The sequence below is a fragment of the Electrona antarctica genome (genome assembly GCF_951216825.1).
Source record: "Electrona antarctica genome assembly, chromosome: 24".
Lineage (NCBI taxonomy): Eukaryota > Metazoa > Chordata > Actinopteri > Myctophiformes > Myctophidae > Electrona > Electrona antarctica.
In genome coordinates this window covers 7150818-7174647 of record NC_136803.1, presented here as the reverse complement: position 1 = coordinate 7174647, position 23830 = coordinate 7150818, and the positions used below count along the sequence as shown (strand labels likewise).

The 23830-nt window shown below is 43.6% G+C and overlaps 3 protein-coding genes across 5 annotated transcripts in view; 1 reads left to right on the top strand and 2 right to left on the bottom strand.

Annotated features, from left to right (window-relative positions):
- Nucleotides 1-614, bottom strand: part of arpc2 (actin related protein 2/3 complex, subunit 2) — an 18587-nt gene extending 17973 nt beyond the window's left edge. For both annotated transcript variants that reach the window (XM_079494989.1, XM_079494990.1), the window contains exon 1: nt 510-614. The gene's annotated coding sequence lies outside the window, so the exon portion shown is untranslated. The remainder of the gene's footprint in view (nt 1-509) is intronic.
- Nucleotides 615-6395: 5781 nt separating this feature from the next.
- LOC306917538 (keratin, type I cytoskeletal 18-like) lies at nt 6396-12955 on the bottom strand. Of its 2 annotated transcripts, XM_079495821.1 has the most exons (10): nt 12801-12955; nt 10930-11311; nt 10582-10664; nt 10260-10416; nt 9977-10138; nt 9503-9628; nt 8513-8617; nt 8247-8371; nt 7603-7637; nt 6396-6839 (listed from the first exon to the last, which is right to left on the bottom strand). In XM_079495821.1, the coding sequence occupies exons 2-10, from the start codon at nt 11302-11304 to the stop codon at nt 6532-6534; spliced, it is 1476 nt and encodes a 491-aa protein (XP_079351947.1). In that variant the 5' UTR covers nt 11305-11311; nt 12801-12955; the 3' UTR covers nt 6396-6531. The 2 variants fall into 2 exon arrangements, with proteins under 2 accessions (XP_079351947.1, XP_079351946.1); XM_079495820.1 differs by lacking the exon at nt 12801-12955 and having other exon boundaries at nt 10930-11461.
- Nucleotides 11657-19956, top strand: LOC306917539 (intermediate filament protein ON3-like). Its single transcript, XM_079495822.1, has 10 exons — nt 11657-11929; nt 13248-13322; nt 13547-13680; nt 15357-15417; nt 16004-16099; nt 16314-16478; nt 17133-17258; nt 17730-17950; nt 18321-18352; nt 19158-19956. Exons 1-10 carry the CDS (start codon nt 11726-11728, stop codon nt 19163-19165), a joined length of 1122 nt encoding a protein of 373 aa, XP_079351948.1. The 5' UTR covers nt 11657-11725; the 3' UTR covers nt 19166-19956.
- Nucleotides 19957-23830: the final 3874 nt, after the last annotated feature.

The following is a 23830-nucleotide window of genomic DNA, read 5'->3' as shown; positions in this document are numbered from 1 at the left end:
TATGTCACACTAGTCGAAACATAGCAGGGATTTCTGTCCAGCGTCCACTTTAGTCCACTGTAGTCTGGAAATGGGAAGTTTTTTTATGTTTTTTGACCTGTGACCTGGTGCCAATTTTTGTTTTACACCTCTGCTGCTTAGCGGACAGTGTGGTGTTGTAGAGGAGGTCTCCCCGGACGCGTGCGTATGTCACACTAGTCGAAACATAGCAGGGATTTTGTCCAGCATCCACTTTATTAAGTCCATGCACTCCAGTGAATGGACTTGGGCACTCCAGTGCATGGACTTGGGCATTTATCCATTTAGATAACTTTTTTACGTTTTTTAATTACTTATTTTTACACAGAAACATAATGTGTGTCTTCACAATAACTGTAATGTAATAACAATACTAATAATGTAATGTAATAATTATTTAATTAACCACGCTTTTATTCTGAAAGCAACCGGATGTCTTAAATTTGCTAGCTCTCTGGCAGGAAGTTCTAGATTTGCCAAAAAGACGGAGCCTTCCGCCAAGGCTTCCTCCTGTCACTTCCGCGTGTCTCGCCGGGGCACGTGACCAGAACGTCACCAAAGCTGGAATTAAGAGCTAAAAGGCTTAAATGATAATTAAATTATAATATGGCTGTAATATTGTTTTATAACTGTCTACTGAAGGATAAGGAAATAACAGTGGAGAGTGAAATATATGATTTGAAGTCATTCTCATACATTCTCTCATTGGAATCACTTCTAGCCAGTGAAATAATAGTGAAAATAAACTTAGAATTGAATTTAAAAAATATGTTAAAAGGGATTATATCTTGTCATTAATATCTTGTGCACTTCTTTTAAATCTTGTCCAATGAAACTCAACTTGTTGATGAATATATAGATAATAAATAATTGTCTATTATAAAATATCACAGACCTGCTCACTCTCACACCTGCGTTTTATGGGGCCAAGTGTGAAGTAACCATTCCACTCTCTGCTGACCCTCATAAACAAAACAGGTACTTTAGACTACATTTCTAAAATGACAGCATGTGTCGCTATGAATGAGTTAGACACTGAACCCCAAATTGCTCCCGATGTGCTGGTTGTTACCTTGCATGGCTTCTGCTGCAATCGGTGTATGAATGTGTGTGTGAATGGGTGAATGTAATGCACAATCTATGTAAAGCGCCTTGGATAAAGGCGCTATATAAATGCACCATTTACCATTTACCATTTTAAATGTATGTATGGTGCACAGCATGTCTCGATTAAAACATTAGCCGAGGCAATGTTGACAGAGATGAAGCACCACCACTACATATTGTATAACATAGTTCTGCAGAATAAACGTTTTCATAGATAGCTCCATAGACTTGTTTGACGGCACTGTCAACAGTGTTGGACTAGGGGTCCCGAACCCCCTGTTGAAGACCCCTCATACCCCCTGTTGAAGACCCCTCATACCCCCTGTTGAAGACCCCTCATACCCCCTGTTGAAGACCCCTCATATAGGCTAATTTGAAGCACTCATCATTAAATGATGCAAGCTATACATGTTATAGTTGGCCCAAGTTTGAGAAATTAAGAAATGAAGGAGTGTCTTGTCCAAGCAGTTGTAATGTCATGAAACGTATACGTATAGAGAGCTACAGTATTGATTGATTGATTGAAATATTTATTAACAGTTTGCAGAATTACAGTACATTTCAAGCACAAACTCAATACAAAGACTGTTAACTGTGAGTGGACGACCCAATTAAGCATTACACTTGTTTACAAGAGGGTCCACCATGTTCAATTCATCAAAAAAGTAGCCTATGTGTAAATATTATATAGTTATATACAGAAACCTTATGTAACTGCTATTTGCATGACAAACAGGACAAAGAAATTCCACAACATGTGGGAACCTAACCTATAGTCTATGGTGGGAACATGCCAGACATTGGAATATGAGGAGGAATGTAAGGTCAAGTTGTAGTGTTAGTGAGCAGCCTAACCTCTTCTGACCCTGCATTATTGTCTACTCCAAAGCAGCTCAGGCAATGGATGTTACAGCATAATTGCATCGTGTGTGTGTGTGTGTGTGTGTGTGTGTGTGTGTGTGTGTGTGTGTGTGTGTGTGTGTGTGTGTGTGTGTGTGTGTGTTTTAATAGTTATCACCATGAAACTCCCCATGCATGTAGATGATTACTTACACACATACTGGTTTATTGTATTACAACTTACACGTTGTCAGAAATTGTACATTTAAATATACAAATTATCGCACCCGGCGAAAACAAGAGTTCTCAACATGGCCCGAAAACTAAGGCCCGGCCCTACCTGGACCCTAAGTGGGCTGGCCCGAGGGCCCGCTTGGCCTCACTAATTGGCACACATTTCGCCCTACTCTGCCCAAAAATGTAAAAAAAAGACCTGTAGTTTCAGCACGCCCTCGCCCTCAGCATGACCTTTCCTCAATGACTGCAACCAAAGTCTGAAGGTATAGAGTTTCAGATACAACTACTATGTACATACTTGTCATCCTTTGGGTATGATGCAATTGCCACAGCGATGGATGTTTCTCATTGCAGGAGGCAGACAAAAATGTTTAGCACGTAATTAACTCGTACCTTGTCGCTTAGGGCTACTGAGCCTAGAACATTGTTTTTCTTTCGAATTATCACGCAATGACAGTTGAGCAATGAGGCTCTGCATCTCAATGAATGGGTGGTAACCAAGAGACAAAAGAGAGATAAAGATCTCCGATCAAAGTTATAAACATATAGTTCATGGCACGACACCTTCAAAGAAACGAAAGTGGCAGGACAAGAGGCATTTGAACTATCTGACCGCAGAGTCAGAAGAGGAAGAGGAAGATGATGAGGAAGATTACCTCTTCCTGGTTTTGCTTTTGGCTTTCTTTGTGGTAGCTCCATCGGTCATTGCCTTCATCGCCTTAGAATGGCCTGTGGTTAAGGGGTCCGGTCTGGTGCCAGGAAGGGCCTGTGGTTAAGGGGTCCGGTCTGGTGCCAGGAAGGGCCTGTGGTTAAGGGGTCCGGTCTGGTGCCAGGAAGATGCCCTGGTTGGACTAAACGTGGGCTCTTTCTTTTACAGTACCACCTCCTCCAAAATGGGTACTCTTTCTTTAGCAAGAAAGGGCACCTACGGGCCAGCCGCCCATAGGTGGCTAGGTGCTCTTTCTTGTATCTCCATTTCTAAACTGGACCCTGTAAAAAAAAGTCAAAGTCCCCCCCCCTATGTTTTCTCCTTTCCATACTGTACATGTCTTTTCCCTTTTTCCCATTTTAACTGTAGGCCTAGTACAGTATGATGATTTCCTGTTTCATGGAAGTATATATTTGTAGTCATTAAATGTTCTGATTAATTGAAAATGGAGTAGCCATATGTAAACAAGTAGCCTATTTGTTCTTTTTCTGGTTCTATCCTCAAGTAACAGTTTTTGTATTGACCTGTACTTTCGTTTGAAATGTACCCATTCTGCATACTGTGGAATAACATTATGAATCAATCAATCAATCAATCAATCAATCAATCAATCAATGAGCGTGTCTCATGCTATGAGATAAGATCGGCCACGCGCTTACTTCAAAACGATGCAACTCGAGAACCTAATACCCATTGTCAACTTGTCATAGCACTCGTTTTAACTATCTGTCAGTGTCTCACGTGGAGATCTCTGTATCTGCCAGTCTGCCTGTGTTTGAAGAGTCCAAACTGACTGTGAAAAGTGGAGTGGTTAAGTAATCAGTTTGCAGGTGTGGGGTTGCCATGGCAATCAATTGGCTGAGGCAGAGGCTGGAAATTGCACATGTGAGGGGACTTTGGCTCATGAGGCCCAGTGGCAGAGCCTGACCAGAGCCTTTTGTGGTGGTTCTGGAGAACCGTGGGTCCGACCGACTCGATACCAGGCACTGCACTCCCTGCGGGGGTGTGGAACGCGTGTGTCGAATTTGAAGGTGGGGCAAATGGTTCTCGAGTTACGTGCATTACAACCGTACACACACGCAGACACACACACACACACACACACACACACACACACACACACACACACAGAACTGTGGCGCATTTATAGTTAGATGTCCCAGGCTATTAGTGGTTGGGGAAGGATTCCCAGGATTGTGTGACAACCATTGAAGAGTGCCAAGTTATTGTTAGAATCATCAGATGTGATTATTTAATTGATAAGAAGCATGAGAATGCATTTCATTGTCACCAGCATAATAGCCGCTAAACGTAGCTCACGCAAGGCTGGACTCAAAGAAGAATAATAAAGGAGTGAGTGAAAGAAAGAAAGAAAGAAAGAAAGAAAGAAAGAAAGAATACAGGTATGCCGTAAAAAATATATACATAGTGCAAGTAGGCCTATGTGCACATTTTGCAGTGGGTTTTGTCCCAAAAGTAGAGGGAGAATAAAACATTACTATATGTACTGTTTGTTTTTGTACTTCTGTATTGTGTCCCGGGCTATTAGTGGTTGAAGAAGGATTCCCAGCAATGCATGGGTTGCAACCATTAATAAAGTAATGAGCCAAATCCTTGTAAATGTGGTTATTCAGTTATTGGTAAAGATCTATGAGAAAACATTTCACTGCCACCACCTGCAACGTCAAAGCTAATAAACATGGTTCAACAACATCTTCAAAGAAAAAAGAAAGAAAGGGGGAGGAGGCTTTTGAACTATAGAAGGTATGTGCATGCTTAAAGTGAATGGCACATCGAGTGGCAAATCGAGTGGCAAAGCAACAGGCAAAGTGAGTTTAACATTGTTTAATGTTGTTTAATGCAATCAGATAAGACTTTACTGTGTGGATGTATGGGCTGTCAAGGCCAGAAAGTAGTTTTTTGCCACTCAGTAGGCGTTCCTGCATAACTTCCTGGTTTGATGATGATGTCACACGCATACCCTCTATTGTCAGATGAGGAAGAGGGTGACCCATGCCTGTTATTGATGAGGAAGAGGGTGACCTATGCCTGTTATTGATGAGGAAGAGGGTGACCCATGCCTGTTATTGATGAGGAAGAGGGTGACCCATGCCTGTTATTGGCCTGGCATGGTCAGACTAATATCACTGTGTAGATATTAATCTACAATCTCCCCAGGGAATTGTTTGTCCTGTGGCAGATTCGTCTGGTTTTCAGGCTAATGGTGATGACCCCTGATCATTACCGTTTATACTTTGTGTTACCTGGTTCTCTCCATCTGGGAGGAAGAACCAGATGGAGATGAAGAGATTGACCACATCAGATGACCCTCACACCACACAGGGGCATCAGAGCCCCTGGAGAAGCGACTCAAGCGAGGGAGGTGTCTGTCTCCGCATCCGGGACTTTGTGTTGGGTAAGTGGGTTACCACCCGGGGACAGTGTGTAACCCCTCAGGTCAGTACAGGGCTGTGTGACGTTCTGGGCTAGTGGTGTGGTTGAGATAGTGTTGTGTTATTATTAAGTTATTGGGATTTGAGAATGTGTTATGTGCTTATGGAGATGAGTGAAAAGTCAATCCTAGTTGTGCAGTGTAAAATGCATAATTATGTTGGCATTGAGTTGTTTTGGTGTTAATATAAATAAAAGTATTCCTAGTGAAAGCTGTTGTCTGGCTCTTCCTTCAGCAGAAATCCACCACGTGACCGTTTTGCATACATATTGATTCTCTGATTTGTTTAATTTGCAAATGTTTGTTTGTATGTTCTTTGCAAGGAATGATAAGAGTGGATATTTTGCATATGGAAATATTTGAATGGAGAATGTGACTGAAGTTCTGTCATGTGAATGACAGTATGTAATGTTTTATGAAGGCTGGAGGAGATTCTGCAGCTCCAAGAGAACAAACCTTCATCACATGCATTAGAAATTGTCAGGTTTTCATGTCCTCACACTATAATGCTAGGATTCAGGTAAATGTGTGACGTTGCCCTTTAACTGTCTTATAGAGTAGCAGTAGCCATATAAATGCTAAAGCTGCTTTTGTGAGATTTTGGATGTGAGCAGATTATGTATTGAGGGCAATGATAGTATAGCCTTACTAGCCTAGTAGGCACTTGTGCTGACAAGATGGTACTGATAGAGATAGACATCAACCAAACTTTCTAAAGATGTAGCAATGAAATATTTCATTACTATGTAGACAGGCTTTCATGATGCGATCAGGCCACAGTGATGGATGTTTATAATTTAACCACGTAATGAAAACATACCTTGTGGCTTGTTCAATGCTTAAGACTACTGAGCCAACCACATTTTTACTTTTGAATCAGCACGCAATGACAGTAGTGCAATAATGCTATGCATGCATCTCAATGCATGGGTGGTAACCTTTAAAGAGACAAATAACCATATTCTTGGTGATAATCATTGAAGAGACAAAAAGCAAATTATTGTCAGAATCAATTGTGTTTATTTATTTAACCAATAAAGATGAAAATACAGTCCACTGCCACCAACTCTACTAAACATGGTTCACGGCATGCAATGCCGGGCTCAAAATATCCTTCAAAGAGACAGAAAGAAAAGAGGCAGGACAAGAAGCCTTTGGATTGGCTGGGCTACTTGTCCTTCTGCTCGGACTCGGAGTCAGAAGATGAGGATGAGGATGAGGATGAGGAAGAGGAAGATGAGGAAGAAGATGACCCCTCCTTCTTGGTTTTGTCCTTCTTGGCCTTCTTGGTCTTTGGTGCTTTCTCTCCAGGGGGTCCGTTGGTCGCAGCCTTCAGCTCCTTAGCAGGGTCTGCGGCTCCGAGTTGTGGAGGTGCAGCTTGGTTGGACTTAACGCTTTGGGGTTCTATAAGGGCTTCTTCCTTCACCTCCTTCTCCTTGGCGGGGGCCGCTCCTTTAGACTTTTTGGGTTTTTTGGCTTTAGGAAGAAACGAGAAGGTGTTCAGAGGTTTTTGATCAAATCAAGAGTGTTCTGAGCACACTGTGCTGTATGCCTGCTCTCCAAATGTTTCATTTACAGTTATGCACTAGATTTGCATGTAGTGATTGGTTTGGTGATACAATTTGGACTTAAACTGTTATTCGTCTATAGTGCTCAATTATCATTCATAAACTTAAAATCATGGGTGTAGTTGCATGCCGTTTTAAGGTGCACATGACGAGCACTACTCTAAGGTGTGTTCAGTGATGTTATTAGAGAATGAGAGCATAGAGTGTATTGCAGACCTCAGAAGAATGGAGATTGGTTTAAGCAGTATGGCTATGCTGTATTCTGCTCATTTATTCAGTGTCGAATGCCAGCCTTATTGCTTACACCATTCCAAGCCTTTCACACCTACAAAAACACTGTACAGGCAGGCTTGAGTCAAGTTACTATTCAAACTGGAATCAATAACTATTTTAATAGGACACATTCATCCTATGTTGTCCCAAAATGACTCTCTTAATAGTCATTATCGAACTAAAGTACATTGTCAAAGTAACTCAAAACCTTTGAATTGGTAATTGACCCAGCTCTGTAGACGGTTAGTTGACCCAGCTCTGTAGACGGTTAGTTGACCCAGCTCTGTAGACGGTTAGTTTGGACACAGACATAACGTGCATGGAAAGGCAGCGCATGCATGCTGCAGAGTGCAGACAGTATAAGGTCCTACTGGTTGGGGGTTTGTCCTAAAACTTACCGCTCTGCAGTGCATTTTCTAAAGAGAACTCCAAGCTGTCAGGGGAGAAAAGAGGACAAGATCCTGCTGATACTAACACCAACACTTAAACCAAGACCACGTGACCAATAATGCTCACCCCCTCACCCTATAGTTTGACACTTTCACCTTTGTATGAATGATACTGCTGCTGTTTTTTTAAGAAATCCATGCACACTTTAATAACCACTTGCAAGCCCAGCATCCATATCCTTATGAGTTTAAGCTCATATAGAGGGTTTAAATAAGTCATTAAAATGTAACTCTGAGAGTCCATTGACCATATGCACACAGCGGCCATCTGGCCATTAAGTTAATGGCAGGGTGGCAACTAGCCGCAATTTGCCATTGACAGCCCATACACCCAAACAGAAAAGTCCTATCCGATTGTGTTAAACAACGTCAAACTCAGCTGTACGAAAAGCTTATATTATCTGCAAAGTGTTTGTTTCATAAAAATTGACTGTAGACAAACTGCACATAATACAGGAGGCAGCAGTACATTGCTTTACTGAAAGCTTAATGTGAAGATGGCCACCGTGTGCATATGGTCTATTGTTTTTGTTCTTTCCTCCAATGCCAGCAGCAGCAGTGATAATGTCCAGAGACTAGTACGGCCTCCTCACCTATCCTCGTCGGCTGTGATGCCGTGGATCAGACTGCGGTAGTTCTCGATCTCGGCCTCCAGCTTCATCTTGACGTGCAGCAGCTCCTGATAGTCGTCCACCTGCCTGGCCACCTGCGCCCTCACCTTAAGAAATTAAGCCATTAAGAAATGTGAATCCCTAGACTCCTTCAAAACCACTTTCAAAGAGCACCTACAGACAGCTGCAATTCAAAACTGGACCCTGTAAAAAAGTCAATTAATCAATCAATCAATCAATCAATCAACCTTGCCCAGCTCCTCCTCCAGGCCCAGCAGGATCTGGTTGAGGCGGTTCAGCTCGCGGTTGTAGCGGTTCTCCGTCTCCTGCTGTGTGCCCTCCAGCGAGTGGATCTGACACAGGACAGACAGGGAGAAGCCAAAGTCAAAACATAAAAGAGTAATATATTCAATACAATTGTGCTACATATTAGACAAACTGGATCATTATTGCATATTCAATGGCACGCTCCGTGTATCACTTGGCTATCACTTGGCTATTTTCCAGAAATCCTAAGTATGAAACACAACCTTAAAATATATTATTTTCATGAAGGGCTACTGCTTTCACAGTGCTATTCTGCCTTTGACCTTATCAAACCCCATCCCCCACAAATCAAGCCACCCCAGGACACTTTTAAAATGTTGACATTTTGACTCCTACATTTTTCAGTTTTTTCTTTTCTCTCCAGGGCCAAGGTGTCCCTGTAGGCGACAGGGAACCTGTTTAGTATGAACTAACCGTCTTGCTATTTAATGACAGGGCAGTCTGGAATGCTGGTTTACAGACAGGCACAGGAGGTATCTCCAGGTCGCTCATCTCTTGTTTTGCACGGAAGAATGCAGACGATAGCAGACAGGAGAAATAAAATAAGTTGGGTGCCATGATAGTTTGGCACCCGCTACGGGCTGCATGCATTGTTGACAGCTTCAAAGAGAATGAGAGCCTCAGAGACCGTGTTTCCTTGTCCGTTTGATGCGGAGAGGCTTTGTGTCACTCACCACTGGGCATTTCAGGACATGTCGGGTATAGTATGATGTTACTGAAGCTCCCTCTGTTGTTTGCTTTATTCTGCTGTCGCCTCGGGGGATACTTATGAACGCACACATCAACACAGATGTGTGCATAGGTTCCAGGATCCAGGGTGCTGCTTATTTGCTGTGTGTGTGTGTGTGTGTGTGTGTGTGTGTGTGTGTGTGTGTGTGTGTGCAGGTGCGTGCGTGCGTGCAGGTGCGTACCATGCTGATCATGGCCTGGACGTCGATCTCAGCCTGCTGCTTCTGCCTAAGCAGGTCATTGCGTTCGGAATGGCCCGTCTGCAGTGTCTCCGTGTTCTGGCGCACCTCCACCTTGATGTTGTCAAACTGACAATACAACAGACAGAGGGTGGGGGGGTGGTGGGGGGGGGGAGAGAGAGAGAGAGAGGGAGAGAGGGAGGGAGGGAGGGAGAGAGGGGGAAGCAAAGACGATGATTGACAGGGAGGAGGGTGGATGGGAAAGTAAAGTGAAAGCGGGAGAGAGAGAGAGGGAGAAGTAAAAGATGTAAAGGATGCAAATTAAAATAACACACAACAAGTAGCCATTTCACAACTCCAGGACATTATTCAGCCATATAATATTCAGGCTTAGTGTTCATATGGTACCCCAAATAACCAAGATGGCATAAGGGAACTAAACTGAACCCAGATGATGAGGTGATGAGGGCGACGTACCTTGTCCTGGTACCAGTTTTCTGCCTCGGCCCGGTTCTTCTTGGCCAGCTTCTCGTACTGGCCGCGGATGTTGTTGAGGGTCTCGGCCAGGTTGGAGTCCTGGGAGTCCATCTCCACAGTCACTTCAGAGTCCTTGATCCTCTTACGGAGGTCCTCTACATCCTGCAAACAGCAACATGCAGATGATTTGTCATTAGTAGTCACTATATAGTCACCATCACCATGTACTTCAACAGGTTATATAGCAAGTAGCTATTTTTTTGTCAGTCAGTGAGGCCCTCACATCTTTGTGGTCCTTCTTAAGGAGGTCCAGCTCGTCTTTCACAGACTCTATCTGGTTCTCCAGTTGGCTGCGGTTCAAACGAGTGTCGTCGATGATTTTCTTCAGGCCGACCAGGTCCTGCTCCACTGCATGCCTCGCATCTTTCTCAGCATCCAGCCTGCAGAAGTAACAACAAAGTTGTTCAGTTGCAAATATGTCAACACTATTTCACCAGTGGAACTATGGAAGGCACCCATCATTTCCCCTCCTTTGTAACAGTGGTGGATTGATGCAACAATGATACAATATTTTCCTGAAAAAATGTAAATGTTGTGTCCCTTACTTATTCTTGAAGTCGTCGTTGGCCAGTTTTGCATTGTCGATCTGAAGCAGGAGCTTGGCATTTTCCATGGTCTTTTCCTTCAGCTGTGGAGATGTGTGATATATTAGAAAAACTAATAATTTATAAACCAATTTTGATTGGAGAACAATTTAAATTACTTTGCATACATGTATTGCATTCTAATAAAACAATTAAAAGAAGAAATGATAAGTTGGCTTTGGACGCGTTGTGCATATAAACCGTGCGTAACGGTGCGTAAAGGTGCATGGGAATGGGAAAACAAAAAATTAGACCAAATTTCGCTACTAGTATAGGCTACTAAACGATGCTAAACAATGAAACACAAACCTTCTTCCTGAGGTGATCCAGGGGTTTCTCGGTCTCTTCCCAGTCGCGTCCGTCGGGCGCCCTCCTCTTGGCGAGGATGTCCTTGATCTGATCCTCCAGCTCCTTGTTGGATTTCTCCAGCTCGCGCACGCGGCCCAGGTAGCCGGACAGTCGCTCGTTCAGACCCCGCATGGTCTTCTTGTCGTCCGCGGGGCCGACGGGGGCGGCGGGCGGCGCGGCCGCCCTGGTGGGAGCCGCCGATCGGGGAGCGATGGCTTTCTCCGAAGGCTCGTTGCGCATCACGTTCCGCAACCCGTCCAGGGTCGCCACGGACGCCCTGGTGCCTCTTCCTCCGGCTCCGCCGAACACGCTGGCGCTGCTTCCTTGTCTAGGCATGATGGTGCTGGATGGATAGATGGATGGATAGATGGAAGGATGGTTGGGTGGATGAGATTTCAGGCTGCACGTAACCAAGACCAAGTCGGGGGAGGTCACCTGTTCTGGTGTTGTTGGAAAGAGTCCGCTGGTGATTTTATACCGCTATTTTACGCACGAAACAGCCCACCTGGTGCCCCATTGGCTCACCGTGCCCAGCACACCCCCGGACAAACAGGTTCACGGTGGAAATTCAAGAATTTCGTCTATACTTATCGACTTTGTCTCCGCCAAATGGCACTTGTCTTCATTTGATTGGACGAAAGCGAATACCTGAGAGGTGAGGGTGGTCCTTGCCCACCTTAAAAGCAGGTGACTCCTTGGTTGTAAGGCTACCGATCTCTCTCCCTCTCTCCCTTTGCAGTTCTAGAGTATTGTAATCATGTCTAAACCTAGTGGAGGATACAGCAGCCAGTCCTATAATCCGGCCAGCAAAAAACCCAAAAGCTATCCGAAGGTAGCGACCAACCCCGCCTTGCTCAAACCAATGGACCCAAAAGTGGACCCCAAGGACCAGACTGCCAAGACCCAGGAGAAGGAGCAGATGGTCGGACTCAACGACAAATTTGTTGCTTTCATCGAAAAGGTTTGCAGACTTTTTAAACTTTAATGTCTAGCGGAATATATTTTAATCTGCTTTTGGTTTGTTTGCTTGTTTGTTTGTTTATACCTATGCCTATTCATTCACACTAATCCATTTATTAATGCAGTTATTTATTTATGTAACTATGTTTGTTAATTTGTATTATTCACATTATCCTAAACTTGGCTTATTGTATTATAGGCGACTAGGGTAGTGATTCAATTAATAAAATAAAATAAACAATTTGTGGTTGTTTTCTTGACAGATAAAATAAACCATAGGCCTATTTGTAATTTGACAACGCCTTTAGGATATGAAATATGGCACACAATAGGCTACAGTCAGTAAAGTGTGCGTGAGACGTTTAACCTGGGGGGGGGGGGGGGGGAATAATATGTAATCTGCATCATGATCTTAAACCTGTCAATGGATCAAAGCCAGACCGACACACTGCCGCTTCCTTGCCAGGAGCTCTGTTTGAATGAATATAGATCTATCTTTAGCAAAGGATGCTTTAGGCTCAATTCCTCTCTCAACCGCCTAAGGATGAGTTTTGGTTGCTCTGGCGCCATCTTGTGACTACTCGCATAACTACAAGGTGTGGCAGCAGGTCGTGGGTTACTTTGGTTACTTTATGCCTGGCTCAGTTAAAGAAGGTGGTGAAACAAATACAATTAAGTTAAAAAGTAAAAGTGCTATATTCTGATTCTGCATTAATTTCTTTAGATTAGTGTTTGTTCAGTAATAGGGCAGGGGTCTCCCCGCATCATCATTAAACAGAAATGTAAATTTCATCCAGTCAGGAAAGTGTCAGGATCTTTCTTTCTCGACCCAAATAAAAGAAAAGCAGGAAAACTCATGGACCCCAACTTACGTGCAAACAATGTAGCCCTATTTATTCTCCAGTCCTGTCTGTCAACGACAGGGTTGCAAAACTGACATCAAACTGTCACAAACTGTTACACTCACAGGGGACACAAGTGCAATTCAACCACAAGCAAGTTGAATCAACACAAGGGCTGACAACTGACAAGACAGGCTTGACAACAAGGGCAGACAGGAAACACTGGAGCACTACAAAATAAAATACCCCGAACGTGTTTATCTTGTATCCTCCTTTATGAGTTCTCTCTCTAGATTGGATGAAATTGGTATCCTGACCTGAACATGTATTGTCTGGTTACTAAAGAGCTGGAGAGATGGGAGACCGCTGCTACTGAGACACTCTGAATGAATCATTACTATCACAATATAGAGCTATTTAACACTTTCTCTCTCTCTCTCTCCCCCCCCCCCCCCCACCTCCCTTAAAACAACTCAGAAAAAGAACTTGGAGGACAAGAACAAGAAGTTGGACACCAAGCTGAAGATCCTGCAGGAGCAGGAGGACTACAAGGTGACTACTATGATGATTTTCTGATTTTGTATTTTTAATAGAAGTGTACGTCTCTAAATGTTCTGATGAATTGAAAATGGTGGACCCTGTTGTAAACAAGTGTTAGTGCTTTATCATGGTTCGTCCACACAAGTAACAGTGTTTGTATTGACTTTTGTTTGAAATGTATGTTCTGCATACTGTGAAATAACATTTTCAATCAATCAATCAATCAATCAATCAAGGGGAAGATCCCTGACCTGGTGCATCAGATGGAGAACGAGCTGCGGCAGCAGATCGACCAAGTGGACCGTGACCACGTCAAGCTGGAGGCGGAGCTGGTGAAGCAACAGGACGAGGTGGACCAGACCAGGCGCCAGTAAGTAATCTGTAGCAGTGGTTCTCAAACGTTTTCATGTCTAGGACCCCAAATTAAAATATCGGCCTATTTGACCACGTGCGAACACCTTTATTATCTGAAAATACGTTGTGCCAGGTATACGGTCGACATTCTGAATCACAAACATTTTCACAACACAAATGTTGTATACCGTATACCCCACACAAGATTTGTGTTGTGAAAATGTTTGCGATTAAAAAGGTTTGAAATCTAGTAGGTCTACAATACAGGGTCACTCACTTATGGGGCATCCAAGGACCCCCGTAGGCCCTTGCCCTAATCCAAACGTAACTCGCAGAGTTGCAGAGCTGTAAAGGTCCATTTGGTTCTAACTATATGTTGATAATTTACCTGGGGACCCTCTGGAACCTGAGAGCCTGCACTGACCTACAGATGACAGATGGACGGACTGTTTTAGTCTGCTGTTGTTGAGGTTTAATAGATCTGAACAAAATCAAGAAGAGAAATGAACAAGTGATGACACATGTATGTTTAGGTAGTGTGGACAAGGGTAATTATTCAAACACACACACACACACACACACACACACACACACACACACACACACACACACACACACACACACACACACACACACACACACACACACACACACACACACACACACACACACACACACACACATTCAGTCACTCAATTACACTTGTAACGTTAAATGTTTAGTTCTCACTCAGATGGTAGATTGAAAGAGGAGGCGAGTTACACACATGAGAGAGAGAGAGAGAGAGTGAGAGAGGGAGAGAGAGCAGATGTCGTGGGCCAAAGATGTCAAAGAAAAATACCCCCCTTCACATTGTGCAGTTGAAGTGAAAGAATTCTCACGCCACGCTGGTTATATGCGCTCGTCCATTTATTTTTCACCACCTGTTTTGCTGTTCCTGACGACGATGAAAGCAACATTCCTTAATCATCCTTACATAAGTCTGTGTAATTTGGGGTTATGCGTGTACACACACCCACGCACACACGCTGCGTGTGTGTGTGTGTGTGTGTGTCTGTGTGTGTGTGTGTGTGCGTGTGTGTGTGTGTGCATGTAACACACACGCATACACACACACACACACACACACACACACACACACACACACACACACACACACACACACACACACACACACACACACACACACGTAAGTCTGTGTGATATGGGGTTCACGTAGGCTCAAGGTGGAGCCTGCGTTATATCCGCAGAGCAATAAATGAAGGCTTTCCACACGCATGCATGGGACACACGCACACACACACGCACATGCAAGTACACGCACACACATGCATGTACACGTGCAAGGCTGCACGCGCCCCTGTTGGGGCCCATCTTTGCTAAGTTCCATCCATCCAATACTGGTTGTTTGGTAAAAGATTACATCTGGACCCAACTGACTGGGTCTGGATCAGCTCAGCAGTCAGCACACATAGTGTAGGTGTCAAACCAGGACCACTTCCATGTGACTGTGTTCCTCCGCACGTGTGTGTGTGTGTGTGTGTGTGTGTGTGTGTGTGTGTGTGTGTGTGTGTGTGTGTGTGTGTGTGTGTGTGTGTGTGTGTGTGTGTGTGTGTGCATGCGTGTGCATGCGTGCGTGTATTTGACCAAAACAAGGACACCAGGGTTAATGGGGTTAATGTTGTGTTTCAGGTATGAAGACGAGTTAATTAAGAAGAACGAGGTGGAGAATGAGTTTGTCTACAACAAGAAGGTGAAATGTCCCGTCTGCCTTTCTATAATCTATCTATAAATGCACCATGTCTCTGTGTGTGTGTATGTACGCACATACGTGTGTAGTGCAGTGCCCGGTGTCGAGTCCGTCAGATTGCCGGTTCTCCAGAACCAGCACAAAAGCCTCTGGCCGGGCACTGGACCTGATCACCCCTATATCTCCATATATGGAGCTGGCCTGTTCTGACATCACAGTGATTGTTCTGACATCTACATAGACTCCATATATGGGCATAAAAAGGGACACAGACATAATAACTCCACGAGGAAGGGACTGCACACTCCAGGGGACAGTGATTGGCCAACTTACTATTGCATAAAGTGATTTATTACCACGACGCGTTTGGCTGTTAGCTTCGCCGGGTGCTATGTGCCATGTATCTATATATATACATCTATGAAAGGGATTTATAGTTAATAGCAAAGCATAAAACATGCAATAACTACAACAAGACAGCTTTATGATATTATGACAAGATTGGCTATGAAATGTGAGTGTATTCATGCATGTGTGTCTGTGGACTTATGCATGTCTATTTTGCGTGTGTGTGTGTGTGTGTGTGCAGGAGGTAGATGAGGGCCACCTGGGAGCAGTAGAATTGGCTCTGGAGCTGGAAGATCTAATGGGAGAGCTGGAGTTCCTGAAGAGGGGCTATGATGAGGTATAAAAACACATCATTAGCACTGGTGGATTTACTCAAGTTTTTTGATTGACTGATTGATAGAGGCTACTGTATGTACATGCATACAGTGAGTGCCAAAGTGAGTTTAATGTCGTTTTTTTCCCGCACACTTGCATTGTGTTATTTCTACTTTTGCTTGAATTGAATTGAAGAATGTCTTGTTTTCCGTCTCTCCGCGGCTCCTCGCATGCAGGAGCTCAAAGAGCTGGAGTCTCAGGTCCAGAACGAGACCGTGATAATACGCGAGGAGAGCAAGCGCTCGCTGGACATGGACGACATCATCGACGGCGTCAAGACCCAGTACGCCACCATGGCGGCCCAAGCACGGGAGGAGGTTGATCAGTGGAACCAGAAGAAGGTGGGTGACAGAGGAGGAAGGGGCATTGTGTCTCATTGACACCTCAGGGTGCAATTCAGACATTTGCATCCAGGGCAGTCGAAAAACAAAAATCTAATCCAACTGAGGAATATTAACCCATTTTGACCCGACGTCGAAATTAAAAAAAAAAGTTCGCTCTGAAAGAATATATATTCAAAGATTTGTGCCACATTTTTACGATTTTTCAAAAATAGCAGACCTATAAGCTCGTAGCGCGCCACTCGGTGGCACGCTATGAGCTTGTAGATCTGCTATTTTTCAATAGCTAAATTATAACATAATGTTTAAAACACCAAAAGGGATTCCCGCCCAAAATGAGTTAAAAAGCAGTCAATAGGATATAGTAATGCCAGAGTCAGAATCACAGCTTCCTTAGCCTAGAATACTGTTTGTATGTATGTATGTATGTATGCAGTACTGTATGACTTTTGTTCTCTTCCTCTGCACGATTCATCCCAACTTTTCCAATAGTATATTTGAGAATGGCATGTTTTCTTTTTCTTTCTTGCATGTTTCTGCGTCCCTACAGATACAGGTAGGTTGTAGTTGTGTTGTTAATTTGGATACACGTGCCCCTACATAGATGGATGGTGGTAGTTGTGTTGTTAATTTGCGTGTGCTCCGGCTACACAGATGGATGACTTGATGCAGACGGCGGGGAAACGAGAGACCGACGTGCGAGACCAGAAGAAGGAGATCGCAGACCTGATTCGACTCATACAGAGGCTCAACGGAGAACTGGAGGCTCTCAAGAAGAAGGTACAGTGTACGATGTGTCGTTATGTACAGTCGTACACATTAAGTAGAACAGAGATTCCCAACCTGCGGACACAGACCCACTGGTGGGCTGTGAGGGTATTGGAAGTGGGTCCCCAAATAATTGGCTAAACACTAAGATTTTTGAGGTTCAAGCTTCAAGCTTTTCTCACTAAAGTGCAATTTTTGAAAAATCACCAGGACAAATTCAATTGAATGTACTAGACACGCTTTGAAAATGCACAGCATTTAAAAATGCCATGTTAAGTGCCGTGCTAAGATGGGTGGGCCACAAACGCTTTCAAGATTTTCAAGTGGGTGCTGATCCAGAAAAGGATGGGAACCACTGCAGTAGAACATAATATGACTGTTCATGATAGCATACATTATGAACAAGCCAAACAAATACACAGATCTGACACAAACTTCAACAAAGCCACCTGACTCCCGTCTGTCGCTCTGTGTACCGTGCAGAAAGACAGCGTGTGCAAGGACATCTCCGACACGGAATCGGAGGGCCAGAAGAACCTGGACGAGGCGCGGCAGAACATCGCGGCCCTGGAGGAGGCCCTGAGGAGAGCCAAGCAGGACATGGCCCTCCAGCTGCGCGAGTACCAAGAGCTGATGAACCTCAAGCTGGCCCTGGACATCGAGATCGCCACCTACCGCAAGCTGCTGGAAGGAGAGGAGCAGAGGTGAGCTCCAATTTGACAGAATCTCTCAATTTAGGCATTTAGCAGACACTCTTAATCCAGAGCGATTTACATTAGGCAAGAACAAAAGCATGGGAATACATCACATATATAAAATGCATTTATCATGAAACATGCGTAAGCTAAGAACGTAACTAGAACATATCTATATAATGACACTATATACTATAAACTCTCATCATAAGTAGCCTGGGTTCCAGCCTGATTTGCTGCGTTCCGTGTGAGTGACAAAACAAATCCACGGCAAGCAGCTGCATCATAAAGATCTTCAACAAAGAGTTGTGTTTCTATGACGTGTCTGTCGAGTAATATTTACACAAACTGACGCTCTCTCCCATGTCTCCGTTTACAGAATGACTGACCACATTCGCCAGCAGCAGTATGGTGAGAACCATGTTATTATTCCTCTTGACCTGTACTGTGGTCAGTGTTGAACGTAATCAGCATCATGAAAGATTCATATCCGCCGTCCAGGTGTTAAATAGAGCTTTGACATGTACTGTGGTCAGTGTTGAATGTAATCAGCATCATGAAAGATTAATATCCGCCGTCCAGGTGTTAAATAGAGCTTTGTCAGCAAACATTGATTCTATATGCAGACAGAGCTCTTAATAGTTTGACAGTGGTTCTCAACTTGAATGGGGGAAGTCAAACCCCAGAAGAGTGTCTACAAACAAATGGAGCCAAATGGATCCATCCATTGTATTTGTTAGTTGTTTGTTAGATTAACACTAGTATTTATTTACGTGAATTGTAATCATGTTATTAAGGATCAATCCATTTAGGCCTGACGTCGAAATAAATAAAAAGTCTTCTGAAAGAATATAATTATATTCAAAGATTTGTGCCACATTTTCACGATTTTTCAAAAATAGCAGACCTATGAGCTTGTAGATCTGCTATTTTTCAATACCTAAAGTACAACATAATTCTTAGTTAAAACACCAAAACGGGTTCCCGTCCAGAATGGGTTAATTTGTCCATGGATAGAATGAAATACCAGTATGCTCTCTGGCTTCCGTGGATCAAGGTTGAGAACCACTTTTCGGTATTTTGCTAGGTTTAAGAATATACACATTGTTGCAAAATTATATCCTTATATAGGTAGTGTTGATTTACACTCCCATGATTTGATTTAGCTTTATTTCATTTTGCTTTTCCACTAAAATCAACCCTCTCTTTCGCTCAGATATGTAAAACAAACCAACCAATTCCAAGTCCTTGCCTTGCACGCAGACGATCATGCGCCGCTGAAGCCACAGCCAGTGACCAAATCCCTCTCCAAAGACCACCACGTTGCCCCGCCCCCAACAAACCACAAGAAACGCCTGCTGGTTCGCGTAGAAGTGGAGGAGGGCAGGGTTGTGTCGCAAAGCTCCCACTACACCGATGTGGAGTGACACACACAGCTGTCCGTCACTCCTTTCTGTCACCATAGCAACACTATACCAAGGTTTGAAGTTTGAAGATTCAAGTCAGATCTTGTATACTGTGAACAACATGACTGCATTTGCACTAAAGGGCAATTTTTGGAAACACTGGGACAAATTCAATTGAATGTACTACCTGTGCAAGGACCCCCCCCCCCCCCCCCCCAGCCTCCCCTGCTATGCCTATTGCTTCATCTGGTTGGACTTCAAGCGCACTGGGCCATGTTTTATCTTATGCCTGTCAGGGTTCTTTGGGGGAGTTCAAGGCAGGGATGCCTGTGAAAGTGATCTTGAAAACGTGTATATCCTTGTTTATGTGTGTATGGGGGTGAACGCAAGCCATGTCTGACCTCATTGACATTGTTATCAGCTTTTCCTTCAGTCGTTCTCACATTGTAGGAAACATAGGGCATGGTAGTGGCATCCGGACACCATCCATAGAGATTTCCCCCAAAAAAATATTTAGATAAATTATTGTCTATATATGGAGTTATTTGTCAATTATAAGTCTAGAATCAAAGCCATCCAGGATCCCGGTGAATCATGACCATAAAACAGCTGTTTTCAAATTTTCTTTTTCACAGAATCAAAGGTTTTATGGTCATGATTCACCAGGATCCTGGATTACTTGATTCTAGCCTTAAAATAATTGATATAAATATTATTTTGGGTGGTTCTATAGCAACTCCAAGGCCTATGAGCATGACCCATTCACCCCAATTGATGTTTAGAGACTACAACCTATTGACACACACACATGCACGCGCACACACACACACACACACACACACTTCAGACGGGTCAGACTTTTATTTGAAATCTATATGGGAAAAATGAATGGAGTCTGGATCGATGCAACCAGAAAATGGCCGCCACCACTGCTATGCCCTATAAATGCAACCAAATGGAGTGTTACGGGTTTCTGTATTAAGTTTGAAATAAAAATGGTGAACTTGCAGTATCGTATGTGTCTCTGTCTGTGTGTGCGTACGTCCTCTGTTCAGACCGACGTACGGTACATTTTATTGGCTGCTGAAGATCTTAGCTGTCTTGGAGGCTATAAACAGAAATGCAGTATCATAACATACAGAGATATGTTTCCTAGAGCCTTAGCAGGCCACCCAATGTGTTGTGACACTAGAAGCCAAATAATACCTCTTTTACAATCCTTTAAAATCCTCTTTTATATATATCCACACAACGCATCAGATCACATGAGAGTGTAAAGCAGGGCAGAAAGATTAAGTATAGTGGAATGTTATTACTTTCCCCCATGATGAGTAGTGTAACAGAAATGTAATTACATTAATTAACCTATTAACCTGAGTAATTCGGCATTAAAATAAAAATAAATAAATTATATATATATATATATATATATATATATATATATATATATATATATATATACATACATTATACACACACAGACTGCTAGAGTAAGCTACACAGTTATCACTGACAATTTCAGTGAGCGATTAGTAACCTGGACCTCTTTCATTACATGTCCTGCCCTGTGACACCTCCGGTGGGGCAGCGGTTTGGCGGTACGTCTGGCCACTTGAAGAACTAGCATCAGCAACAGTGAGGCCTCTAGCTTTGCTGATGTTGCTATATCTGAATGTTTAGACCCATGTATGTAACTGTAAGCAAGTCTGCACGCGGATGCACAGCTGCACGTGTGCTTGTGCCCGCTTACACACACGCCACAGATTTATCAGCATCAAATAACATCACAGCTGAGCTAAGACACATGGACATTTATCAGTGTGACTTACGTCACCATCAACATCAGTCCGAGCATACACGTGCACGTACGAGCACGACCACAGTACTTGCGCACTCTGCTTACGCAAGTAAAAAATAGTCTATTATCTATTTTGGGGCCTTTCTGCCTTTATTGATAGTGTGTGAGTGTGTGTGTGTGTGTGTGTGTGTGTGTGTGTGTGTGTGTGTGTGTGTGTGTGTGTGTGTGTGTGCGCGCGTGCAAGCATTGTTTCCCAGTGAGAGACAGAGACTTTTAGTTGTTTTTTCCTGAAGCACATTTTTGTTTAATAAAAAGCCCCGGCCACCTGCCAGCTGGGACAAGCACCCTTGTGTTTGTGTCTGTCACTACACCTACAAAACTCTCATACAAGAAGAAATAAACAAATATCATAAAAAACCCTGCTTTTAGATTATTCAATTAACCTACATCAGCAAGCTGAAGTCATTTTGGTTGTTATGTGTTTTCGGGTTAATCACTCAGCTACTCAGATACTTTGTGTGCCGTTTGGGTCAGTACAATGGGACATGGGAGGTTTTTGTAAACTCACTGGAGTCGTGAACAGGGCAGCTGGGGAACTGCCCACCATTCTTTCCATTCTTGTCTTCCTCTTTCAAGCAGAGAAGAAGACATTCATGATTTATCTGACTCAAAGGACAGTACTACCCCCCGCACGCGCACACGCACGTGCACACGCGCGCGCGTGCGTGCGTGCGTGCGTACACACACACACACACACACACACACACACACACACACACACACACACACACACACACACACACACACAGATGTGCTTTTGAGCCGATGTTGATAATCTATCTCTCTCCACGTCATCTAACTATTGCGACCATGTGTAGTTTCAAATGGCTGGTTTTCATCCCCAGTTGGCCTGTGCAGAGAGAAAACTATATGTTTGTATTTCATGGTTGGTGTTGTAATTGTAGTTATATACAAAACACATGTCTTCATTTGTCTCTTTTGCTCCTTATACGGTTGTCAAATCAACTTGAATGCAAAGCATGCCTTTTCTCTGAACAAGAAAATAATGTTTATTTTTACATCGATGCACTTGACTGTGGGTGACTTCATAAGTCATGTCCGCTCTTGATTAATTTGCTCGTTTCAGACACCACTTCCACTCAGTGTACCTGTCTTGGGCATGTCATAATTATGGAGTGTGATTGTCTCACACCTGTCAACACAGTACTGTATCTATCTAGCCTGGCACAGCCAGGCTGAAGGTTTTATAACATGTAAAACAGGGCTTAGGTTGTAAAATTAAAAATTAAAAAAAGAATGAAACAGCCAGAAGTCATTTGTCTGGTCAACACACTTAATGGTCTTGATTCTTGACAATATGCATTGTTGTGAAGCACTGTAAATTTCAGTAGCCTGGATCATATCTTTAAAAACCAGGTGCTTAAGAAAGCCAAGTCCATTTCTTCGGACAACTCCCATCCCCTCAGCTCTGAGTACAGGCTGCTTCCTTCCGGCCTTCGCCTAAAGGTTCCAGGGGCAAAAAGTAACAGGTATAAATTATCCTTCGTGCCTGTGTCTATCCAGGCCTTAAATGACGATAGGAGGAGGAGGTAACTTTGTAACTTTGTCGCCGTTATGAATTTCCTTTGCTACACTGAAACCTTGAACTGTTTATTTTATTTCTATGTGTACCATGCTCTTTTTACTGTGTTTTATGTGATTCATGTGTCTGCCTGTTATGCCTTGTTGTAAACCAAATCGCCCTTCGGGGACAAACAAATAAATGAACCTGAACCTGAACCTGAACTGTGATATGATTATGAATTATGCTATTTATGACTATGTCCCAGACAGCAGTCAGTCCCAAGTACATTGTTTAAAGCTCTGTTCCAGATAGCAGGCCTGTGGCAAACAGTGGCAGAGTTGAGTATTCTCTACAAACTGTACTGGACATCAGTGTAATCACTATACAATGTCTGGAGCTCTGCTGTGTACATTCAGTGTCATTATGGGTGTTGTTTATACTGCTGGAGTGCAATATTGCAAGATGACACCATTATTATAAATAAACGTAGCCTTATGAGACTATTTGTCTAGACAGTGGGACAGGTCGATGGCTAAGCGCCAGCTGTGCCCGTCGCTTCAGCACAGCGGGCGATATCGTCAGAAGCTGTACATCCACTGATAAGTGAATTTCCGAGGGTATTAGGTGACAGGTGTAGGTCTGAAGTGTTTCCCACCTCGCCATGGGACGTGTTCGAGGACGAGGACGAGGACGTTACGTACAGTAAGCCAGTCTTTGAGGTGACTGGTTCGTTTAGTTGCCCACCATACTTCTTGGTCTACCAATGCCATGTAGAAACTTAGGGCCCCACGTTAAGTTTGGTATGTTGTACGACTCTGGACAGAGAGAGTAAAACAAACAGTGGCCTGTTTTGGAGAGTGTAATGAGTGATGAGAGGAAAAACTGCAGTTTTGTTTATGTGAATCACCTGACTTTGAACCCTGCCTGGTCTCATGGATGGGAACCCAAACATCCACTGATCATTCGAGGACTGGAGACTCCCCTGTGGCCAAGGTTGTCTGCTCTACTGTTTTCAACCCGTCCGTCCGTCCGTCTGTGTGTCCGTCCGTCCGTCCGTCCGTCCGTGTGTCCGTCTGTGGCCAGCTAATCTCCGGCACCGT

Coding starts and splice junctions, on each gene's coding strand:
- LOC306917538 (XM_079495821.1), bottom strand. CDS start 11,304: ATGCCTAGACAAGGAAGCAGCGCCAGCGTGTTCGGCGGAGCCGGAGGA. Junction 10,665..10,929: donor TGGATCACCTCAGGAAGAAG/GTTTGTGTTTCA, acceptor ACATCTCCACAG/CTGAAGGAAAAGACCATGGA. Junction 10,417..10,581: donor AACGACGACTTCAAGAATAA/GTAAGGGACACA, acceptor TTACTTCTGCAG/GCTGGATGCTGAGAAAGATG.
- LOC306917539 (XM_079495822.1), top strand. CDS start 11,726: ATGTCTAAACCTAGTGGAGGATACAGCAGCCAGTCCTATAATCCGGCC. Junction 15,418..16,003: donor AGTTTGTCTACAACAAGAAG/GTGAAATGTCCC, acceptor GTGTGTGTGCAG/GAGGTAGATGAGGGCCACCT. Junction 17,259..17,729: donor TGGAGGCTCTCAAGAAGAAG/GTACAGTGTACG, acceptor TGTACCGTGCAG/AAAGACAGCGTGTGCAAGGA.